This window comes from Lolium rigidum, chromosome 6 (assembly GCF_022539505.1).
Source record: "Lolium rigidum isolate FL_2022 chromosome 6, APGP_CSIRO_Lrig_0.1, whole genome shotgun sequence".
NCBI lineage: Eukaryota > Viridiplantae > Streptophyta > Magnoliopsida > Poales > Poaceae > Lolium > Lolium rigidum.
Genome location: NC_061513.1, coordinates 169,937,279 through 169,947,016, shown reverse-complemented (window position 1 = coordinate 169,947,016; position 9,738 = coordinate 169,937,279). Strand labels below are relative to the sequence as shown.

The following is a 9,738-nucleotide window of genomic DNA, read 5'->3' as shown; positions in this document are numbered from 1 at the left end:
CGTGGGAAGCTATTCGAAACGGAGTCCATGTCCGTATCCGAGACGGTCCGTTCCGTTTCTTCTTTGAGCGGGCTCGACCAATTGGATCGGTGAGAGCGAGCTCCACTGGCCCAACAACTTTCCAGCCCTGGCCCGTCCGAAAGATCTGGGCTTAGCGCTCGGTCTGAAGACAGGCACGTGGGCCCGCCACGATCTTCTCTGCGCCATCCATAGCCAGATCGGACGGTCCGCACACCATCTGGGCCCACCACGGCTGGGTGGTCCTCGTGCAGACCACGCACACATCTTCCTTCTCCTCTCCCCGTGCAGTCACCGATCCAAACCATCCCGAAGAAGAAGAAAAAAATCCCCGATCCAGCACACACAGCAAATTCGGTGGGGAAGGAGATCGCGGCGGGAGGATGTCGTCGGACTCGTCGTCGTGGGCGCGCGCGCTCGTGCACATCTCGCCCTACACCTTCGCCGCCATCGGCATCGCCGTGTCCATCGGCGTCTCCGTCCTCGGCGCGGCATGGTGAGGCCAAATCTTGCCCCCCTCCTTCCCGCGCATCTGCTCGCCGGATCTGCTTATGCTTCGCTCTCTCGCAGGGGGATCTTCATCACGGGGAGCAGCCTCATCGGGGCCGCCATCAAGGCGCCCAGGATCACCTCCAAGAACCTCATCAGGTCAGACTTGCTGCCGTCTCGCTTGCGCCGCGGTAGCTAGATTTGGCCCTGCTTCGCTCGCTGTTAGCTCCTGATTTCTGATTTGGTGCCGCTTTGAAATTGATGATTATGCGAGGCTGCATCAAGCCCTCAACGGGTTGGGCATTGTTTGGTCTGTTAGCTTATAGCTAACGTCAGTGCTCGTGGAAATTTATTAGGAGGATAGTTGTATAGAGCGAAGTACCATTGTTCTCTTAGTGCTGCTTCAAGCAGCTTGCCATTCTCTTGTCTTGTTCTGCAAAGTACTTGTGCATCCTGGATTATTTCTCCGGTGGATTACTCTGTATGAGTTGACTTGTTACATAGATCTCTTGGTAGGAAGAACAGGACATCTTCTCAGTTGCAAGCTATCCAAATACACTTAAGAGTACACTAATCACACCTTTTAACGAATGCTGGCTGGCAACAATGTGCATTTATTACCACCTAGCTGAAACTTTACTTGAGTGCCCTTTCATCACTTAAGTTTGTCTATGGCCTTTATGGTATATATAAAGGGTTATGTTTGTTTTTGCAAACTCTTGATTTGTTAGCTTCGTTGTCATATATAATTCACCTCTACTCGCTCTTTGTTGATAGTTCTTGTTACTGCTTTTACTTACCATGTGAAGAAACTATCGTGGTGTCTAACCTGGAAGTAGATCCTTAGCCAATTGTTGTCTCAGTCAGGCATCCTGAATCCTCACGGTTCCCAACTTCACTGGATCTTGCTAGATAGAAAGTCAAAGCTACATGCTCTTCTCTCTTTCTTTTTTTTGCTTTGCTTTTCCTCTGTTATGGTTAGGGCTGGTAAAGGAAATCAACTTCGTCCAATGATCTTGTGGGGTGCAGTCCTGTTCTTTAGCTCGCCTGTATCATTTCATTCATCATTCACGCTGTGTTTGTTGCTTTTATTGTTCAATTGTTGTTGTGTTGTAGTTGTAGAATGTCCATTAGAATGATAGCAGTGTAACTATAATGTAGGCTTTTCACTGATGATAATGGTTCATGCTTAATCTATTAGTCTTAATAAGCTACAAACACTTGCATCATGTGAGCTAACATATGTAAAGTCAGGTGTTTTCACTTCACAAATAATGTCATCTAGCACATGGAACTAGCTAGAGGAGGAAGCATACAAGTACATATGCTGTATTGGAGAAACCCCAAGTCTTGACAGGAACCTTGGAGTTAAACTGACCGTTTTATACACTTATTAATACACAAACTAAAATTGCTTTGTTACTATAGCACACGCTTGAAAAATATATGAGATACTAGTGGAGTGTTTGGTCTGTTATTTGGTAACTTGAGATCTGCACTATCCCTATTTATTCAGTACACCATATTTCACGTTTTGTATAGTCTGACCAGAAATAAAGATGGAGTCCTGGTGATGAATTTCAGTAGTTTCGTTAATGATAGCACTGGTATAATGGCATCTGCATCTTCTGAATAAAAGATATGTTTTTAACTACAACCTGCTAGTCATTTTGCTCATTTGAACTCAGCATGGTCATTTGTAATTTCTGAGCCAAAGGACACTTACAATACATCGTGATGCATATGAGTACTCTTCAAACAGTTTGCAGTGGATAACACAATATGGATTACTTGATTTTGGGATTTGTTTGGTAGCTTAAAGCAATTGATTATTCTTTTATGAGTGGATGGTGCTGGGTCTTATCGTTACTACAACTTGCTAGTCATTTTGCTCATTTCAACTCAGCATGGTCCTTTGTAATTTCTGGGCCAAAGGGCACTTACATTACATCGTCATGCATATGAGTACTCTTAAAACAGTTTGCAGTGGATAATACAACATGGATTACTTGATTTTGGGATTTGTTTGGTAGCTTAAAGCAGTTAATTATTTGCATTGCATGAGTGGATGATGCTGGGTCTTATCCTTAATAGATAAAGACGGTTTAATTTGTCAATTCATGCGCGTGGCTCCTTTCTGTGCCAAGATGTTCATGAAGTTCAGTTTCTGCATCTCAATAAAGTTCAATATCTGGCTTATAATTTGCATCTGTGTCTCAGTAAGAACACAGTATCTCTGCAAGGAAATGGGAGCCTCCTGGTTCTAGAAAGATTGCATCTATGTCGTCAGTAATTCCCATAAATTCACCCACTCAACTAAAAACCATCAGATGGGATTATCTTGGCATCTAATGATTTATGCCTCTTTTGAGGCAAGAAAGAAAAGAAATACATTCTTGTGAATTTAGCATAACTGGTTGTGATGTTTGCATTTAATTATATAGTAGTAGAAATTTATCTGGTGTTAATTCTCAATCTTCTGATTGGCATATTGTGGCTATTGCCTTCTAACTTTTGGTACCTATGTATCTCCTTTGCTTTACAGTGTCATCTTCTGCGAGGCTGTTGCAATTTATGGTGTAATCGTGGCAATCATTCTCCAAACAAAGCTTGAAAGTGTGCCAACAGCCCGAATGCATGATCCAGAGTCCATGCGAGCTGGTTATGCAATCTTTGCCTCAGGTCTTATTGTTGGCTTTGCTAATCTTGTTTGTGGGTAAGTGCCAGAGTTCACATTTTGTTTACTTCTGTATTATGTTTACATGGTTCGAGTTGATCAAATTTCGAATCTTCAGGGTATGCGTGGGAGTAATTGGAAGTAGCTGTGCACTGTCTGATGCTCAGAACTCAACACTCTTTGTAAAGATCCTGGTGATTGAGATCTTCGGCAGTGCTTTGGGCCTGTTTGGAGTGATTGTGGGCATAATCATGTCAGCGCAAGCAACATGGCCAACGAAAGTCTAAGTCCATCCATCTGGGAATCTGTAAATTATTTTCGGTGAAGCTTTCGGAATATCAACATGTGTTCAACTGCTCCTTATCTATATTCTTTTTTCTTTTGCACATTTTTGGTAAATCACGTACGGTATGTTGGTGCTCTGATGCATCTAATAGTAGAGATACTATTCCTATTGTAAAGACTCCATGCCTGCCAGGTATCTTGTAGGTGCTATTGCTTTTGCAGAACGTGGGCTGCCTACTGAATAAGAGCATTGAACTCGAGAATAAGCATTTTTACTCACATTTTGCTCAGTGTTGCTTCGTGCAATTACAAGTTGAGTATGATATATGTGCCATGTTTGGACTGCAGGAGTTATGTAAAAGCAGGGTTTTAGATAGATTTCCATACCAAACATGATTATGAATACGATGTGATGCATAGTTTATAGTTTTTTTTACATCAAATCGATGCGATCTTAGCAAAGTTCAGCCACGACGGTACCAAAAAGTTACACCTCGCCGTCAAGCATCGTCATCAGCATCAAGCATCGGCACCGGCAGAGTGGTCGAGGACGCCACCACCACCACCACCACCAATTATCGGAGTAGACGCACCACCACTGCTTGCCACGCGACCTTGACGCAAGAGCCTCTTCCTCGTCATGATGTCCTCCTTGGTCTGCTAATTGATCCTCGTCCATGTCCTTGGTTGGCATCATCATGATCTCCTTCTCCTCGGCCAAGAGCTCCTTCATCGCTTTGGTTTCCTTGAGTGCGAGCATCCTCTCATAGAATTTAGCCTTGCGTTTGGCTTCTTCTCGCCGAGCCTCCACCTTTGCTAGCTTCACCTCTCAATGTCACGTCCTCAATCTCGGTGTAGTTGGACGAGCGCGGCTTTGCATGTTGGGCCACACCCGGCTCAATCTCGACCACATCATCGTCGACCTCTTCATCGCCAATCTCCTCATCGAACGGAGGAATGCCATCAGCCACGTCCACGGAGGAGTCGTTGAGGGCGCTTAAGAATTCCGTTGTAGATGAATCACCGAACACGTTGTGGGCGTCGTTGACGGCTTGAGGCGGAGGCGGCGGAATGAACGGAGGAGGGACAGTGGCCTTAGGCGGCGGGGGTGCGAGACCGACACGGTTCGCGGCCTTCGCCTTGGACGGCTGGCTTCCCCTCGACCGCGCGGATTTGGTCTTCGAGTGACCCGTCTTCAGCCGCGCGGGGGTCACCGCCGCCGCAGCAACGGCCGGCGCCCGCGCAGCAGAAGACGGGTCGCTCGAAGACCAAATCCGCGGGGCCAAGGGGAAACCCGCCGTCCAAGGAGAAGGCCACGAATCGTGTCGGTCTCACGCCCCCGCCGCCCAAGGCCGCCGTCCCTCCTCCATTCATTCCGCCGCCTCCGCCTCAAGCCGTCAACGACACCCACAACGTGTTCGGTGATTCGTCTACAACAGAATTCTTAAGCGCCCTCAACGACTCCTCCGTGGACGTGGCTGATGGCGTTCCTCCGTTCAATGAGGAGATTGGCGATGAAGAGTACGACGAGGAGGTTGGCGATGAAGAGGTCGACGATGATGTGGTCGAGATTGAGCCGGGTGTGCCCCAACATGCGAAGCCGCGCTCGTCCAACTACACCGAGATCGAGGACGTGACATTGAGAGGTGAAGCTAGCAAAGGTGGAGGCTCGGTGAGAAGAAGCCAAGCGCAAGGCTGAATTCGATGAGAGGATGCTCGCACTCAAGGAAACCAAAGCGATGAAGGAGCTCTTGGCCGAGGAGAAGGAGATCATGATGATGCCAACCAAGGACATGGACGAGGTTCAATTGGCATGGTGGAAGGAGACCAAGGAGGACATCATGACGAGCAAGAGGCTCTTGCGTCAAGGTCACGGGGCAAGCAATGGTGGTGCGTCTACTCCGGTGAGTGGTGGTGGTGGTGGTGATGGCGTCCTCGACCACTCTGCCGGTGCCGATGCTTGATGCCGATGATGATGCTTGACGGCGAGCTGTAACTTTTTGGTACCGCCGTGGCTGAACTTTGCTAAGATCGCAATAATTTGATGTAAAAACTATGAACTATGCATCACATCGTATTCACGATCATGTTTGGTATGGAAATCTGTCTAAAACCCTGCTTTTACGGGCCGAAAATGCGTCCCAAATATCAGGCCCTTATTCTCAACCCGTGATATTTGGGACGCGTTTTTGGTCCGTAAAAGCCATTTATATGGCCCTTTACACGCCCAATACGGGTCGAGTGAATTTGGGGCCTGCTAGACTTGCTCTTGGAGCATACTGAGGAGATCCACATGGCGAAGCAGGCGGGATATTCAGATAGCCATGTCATTTGGAATTCTCACCCAACACATCATTAGAGCATTTCCAACAGTCGCGCAAAATGGCACACTATCGCATTTTAACTGAATTTTCCCGCGCGCCTCCAGTGAACGCACCAAACCGGCGGGGGAAAGAAATGTTTTCCCACGCGCTATTACGGTATCCCGAGCGCCAAAGTTGCCGCGTCGCTTCGCGCGCGCTTGCGCGCGCAACAAACCGCCACAGAAAGTTTCACCTGCCGCTTCGCCTCGCCAAGCCCCGCCGCTTCCCTGCGCCACGTATCGTCGCCGCTCTCCTTCACCGCCGCCTCCGCTCCTTCGTCGCCGGGATGCCACTGCATCGCCGCGGATCGTTCGGTTTCCGTGGCGTCCGAGCGCGTCCGAACGAGACGTTCTACGCAGAGCTTCGCGCCAGCGGCTTCCGCCTCACCCTTGGCACCTACAACACGCCGGAGCTGGCGACGCGCGCCTACGACGCGGCCACGTGGTGATTCCGGTGGCCACGACACGACCTCAACTTCCAGAATGTCAAGTCGCTGGAGGAGGCAGAGTTCCTAGCGCACGCGCCATGCCTCGTCAACGAGGAGGGCCGTCGTCGCCACCGCCAGGCGCAACGCCGGATCGCCATCGCCGAGCGCGACGAGGAGCTGATGCGCCAGTGGAGGGCGTAGTTCCCAGTGAAGTCGATAACACCGAGGCATTCTTCGCTGACCTCATGACACATCGTAGGTCCGACTGGCACCGCCGTCGGGCCATTGCCGAGTTCGACCTCGACAACCCAAATACGACTTGGGTCGACAATGATCCTCGCTCGGACGACGTTTGGACCGAGACAACCTCCGACGACGAGTAGACTAGTCGTTTATTTATTTTAATTATATTTTTACTGTTTTTTTAAACTATACTGCGAAATAGCATCTTCAGTGGAGGGGATTTCGGCACAGCGCGTAGCGCTTGAAGTTGGTTAACTTGTTTTGCAGCGCCATATTACTGCGCCTGTGTTGGAGATGCTCTTAGGCTGGTGCCAACGCGGGCGAGAGCTGGGGCGGTATCGCCCGCGACGGGGCGATAGCGGGGCGAGTTGGCGGCGAGACAGCAGCGCGGGGCGACGGATCCACCGCCCGGCGGTACCGCCCGCTACCGCCGGCCTGCCGCCGCGCGGCGCGGAGAGGAGGCGAGAGCAGGGCGAGAAGGGGACGAGAGCGGGAGCGGCGCGCTGGCGGGTGGGGGCGGTAGCGAGGCGAGAGCGGGTGGCGCGATTTGATTCGTCCACGTCAGCAAGCCGTTGGGTGCTGTGGAGGAGAGAGAAGTGAGAGCTGGGACTATAGCCCGTACACTGGCACCGTGGGGTGAGAGTGAGGGTAAAAAGTGGAAAAAAAATAGCGCGCTATTCCAACGCTAATAGCACGCTATAGTATATCTGGAGAGTCGACGCTACGCTATTTAGGCGCTATAGCGCGCTATTCGCGTTAATAGCACGCTATAGCATGCTAATAGCTTATTTTTAGATCCACGCTATTTTGTTATAGCGCGCTATTTTTTTCCTTGATAAAAACTGACGTGGCGAGGCTATAACCTGTGATGCATTGGCACCAGCCTACTCTGAAACAGGAGGGGGAGCTAATCAGTGGCGAGGTCAAGATCCTTATGGGCGACATAGTCGACATACTGACGGATTTGGGGTTGACCCGGGAAACGCAGTTTAGGATTGAGGACAAGGGAGAATCAACGACGGTGATGCGGGAGCGGAGGATCCGATATGAATCCGGAGAGTCAATCTTGGAGGAGATTGAAAAGTTTTGCCTCCTGAGGAACATCAATCCAATTCGATCTCCGATCTGTTCAATAAGCTGCGACACAATATTTATAGAATCGCGTGCGAGAGGGATTTCAAACTGAGCGAGGTAAAGTAAGCCCAGGAGACGGACGAGGTGCTGCTGAGGATCTCCATGGAGACGGAGGACAAGACAAAAATCAACTTGGAGACAGAGGAAACAAAAGAGAGGGACAAGGGGTCGCCGAGGGTTTCCATGGAGAAGGAAGAGAAGCTCTTTCATGACTACCGTCGCAAGTGGGAAAAGTCGTGGTCCAGCAAGTTTGGACGCTGTGGTCGATTCGAAGACACAAGTGAGTTAACATGCCACTGATCTGCTTCTTGTTTATGCCTAACAAGTAGGACGGGAGAATTTACTTGTAATAATCTTCTTCTGTGATGGCTGCAGCGTTATTGAGTCCTATGCACTTCACATACTGTGCACCGGGACGCAACCCATATGCTGCTTCTACTGGGAGAACCTTGCAGTTCTACTCCATCAAAGTCGCGGAAATAAAAAAGGCTCTTGGGTTGACATGGCCGCTGGATGTGTACGGTGTAGTTGCTGCCCGAGACAATGTGGATCGCAATCGCAACATTATCTTCCTGCGTGGAAGGGATGATTGTCAAACGCTCACTCAAAAGGTTCTTATCATACTATTTATATTCTCTTCTAGTTATCTGCGCACTTGTTGATTAGTTCAAAGGAGGTGAATCTAGAATTACGTTCTGTTAAAACACTTGTCAAGCAATGCTCTATTGAACAATAGACAATCACAAGATGCATGCAGGGGGGAGGGAAAAATACTTCTAGCTTAGCAAAACTGATTATTTAATGGCAAATGCAGGATCCATTTTTGCGCTTGACTGGTCCGTCTCGTGCAATTGTGACTCGGGACCCTATTCACTTGGAAATCGAGCTAAAAGCGAAGGGAAGAACAAAGTCTGAAGATAGAGTATTGATGACCGATACCTGGTATTACAGGGATAATTATTGTGGGTTATGTACCCTATATACCCCTCTTGTCACTAACCTTTGCACGATAGTGTTAAGCTCTGAGGAACTTGAAGAATCGGTCCAGGCCACTATTGTTGGTGTCCGTATTGTTGAAGGTAGTTTACCTGCAAAAAAAAAAGATAGTTCGCCTCCTTTTAAATATGGATGTAGAGTTGTCTGCTCCTCAACACCTCTGAATGGTATATTGCCTGATTCTCAACATATTACTGAGCCCTCATTTCGGCAAGTTGTGCTTCAAGATGGAGCAATGTCCGTGTGCAAAGATGGTTATCTTGATTTGGCAAGGCATGTCGTTTCTGTTGAATTAGGCAGACGGCTCAAAGTTATTGTTTATGCTTACTCACGATCTGGGGATATAGCTCCCCGCGGTCATATATTCTTTGATGCCCAAAAGAGCAAGTAAGTCATGGTTTATGTTACATTGATGACTATGAGGTGGAGATCTCTGTTGCTTTTTTTTTTGATGAAGAACTTGTATTCATGCGATGAGGAAAACATTACAGACACTAACACAAGTACAAGACGAAAAAGACGCAGAGGATATCGCCTGAACCACCGCATCCGCCCGACGTCTACCACCTCGCCAATGGACGCCGAGATCCCCCGTCGTTGCCACCCGAGGAGAAGCACAGCACACCAATGGACAAACCATGGAGCAGGATGAGCTCCGAGCCCTAAGGCTTAAGCGAGCTGCAGTAACCACCACCTCCGTGAAGGTGGATTTGAACGCTGATTCGGAAATCAGCCGGGGACGCACCCCAAGCACCATCTGCTCCAGATCTGGCCAAGGCAGGATCCCATCCCGCCGGGAGAAGCCAGACCCCTTTCCAGCACACCACCAACAGCCGCAGCAGCAGCCTCCAACCTCGCGTCGCGGAACACCACCAGCAGAGTCCGCCGGCGACCGCCCCAAAAGTTCCAGCTGCTCCTCCACAAGGCCTCTCCCCTCGCCACCACGGCCGGCCAGAGAAGCCCCCACGAAGAGAAGCATCAGGACCACCAATAACCAGAGCTTCCACTCCGACCTCCTCCTCCCCTCACCTCCACGGCCGGCCGGAGAAGACAAAACGAAGAAGAGCGCCAGACGGACCACCTCCACAACCTCCCCGGCAAAACCG

At 49.5% G+C, this 9,738-nt stretch overlaps 2 protein-coding genes across 2 annotated transcripts; both read left to right on the top strand.

Moving 5' to 3' along the window:
* The first annotated feature begins 318 nt into the window (after positions 1-318).
* LOC124665439 (V-type proton ATPase subunit c''2) lies at positions 319-3,750 on the top strand. Its single transcript, XM_047202856.1, has 4 exons — positions 319-514; positions 589-666; positions 3,053-3,223; positions 3,303-3,750. The coding sequence occupies exons 1-4, from the start codon at positions 402-404 to the stop codon at positions 3,469-3,471; spliced, it is 531 nt and encodes a 176-aa protein (XP_047058812.1). The 5' UTR covers positions 319-401; the 3' UTR covers positions 3,472-3,750.
* Positions 3,751-7,581: 3,831 nt separating this feature from the next.
* LOC124666491 lies at positions 7,582-9,039 on the top strand. Its single transcript, XM_047203842.1, has 3 exons — positions 7,582-7,916; positions 8,012-8,247; positions 8,451-9,039. The coding sequence occupies exons 1-3, from the start codon at positions 7,739-7,741 to the stop codon at positions 9,021-9,023; spliced, it is 987 nt and encodes a 328-aa protein (XP_047059798.1). The 5' UTR covers positions 7,582-7,738; the 3' UTR covers positions 9,024-9,039.
* The last annotated feature ends 699 nt before the right edge of the window (positions 9,040-9,738 follow it).

Excerpts from the sequence above, each read along its gene's own strand:
- LOC124665439 (XM_047202856.1), top strand. The coding sequence starts at position 402 with ATGTCGTCGGACTCGTCGTCGTGGGCGCGCGCGCTCGTGCACATCTCG. Across the intron at positions 667-3,052 it reads ACCTCCAAGAACCTCATCAG|TGTCATCTTCTGCGAGGCTG; the intron begins GTCAGACTTGCT and ends TTTGCTTTACAG. Across the intron at positions 3,224-3,302 it reads TTTGCTAATCTTGTTTGTGG|GGTATGCGTGGGAGTAATTG; the intron begins GTAAGTGCCAGA and ends TCGAATCTTCAG.
- LOC124666491 (XM_047203842.1), top strand. The coding sequence starts at position 7,739 with ATGGAGACGGAGGACAAGACAAAAATCAACTTGGAGACAGAGGAAACA. Across the intron at positions 7,917-8,011 it reads TGGTCGATTCGAAGACACAA|CGTTATTGAGTCCTATGCAC; the intron begins GTGAGTTAACAT and ends TGATGGCTGCAG. Across the intron at positions 8,248-8,450 it reads GTCAAACGCTCACTCAAAAG|GATCCATTTTTGCGCTTGAC; the intron begins GTTCTTATCATA and ends TGGCAAATGCAG.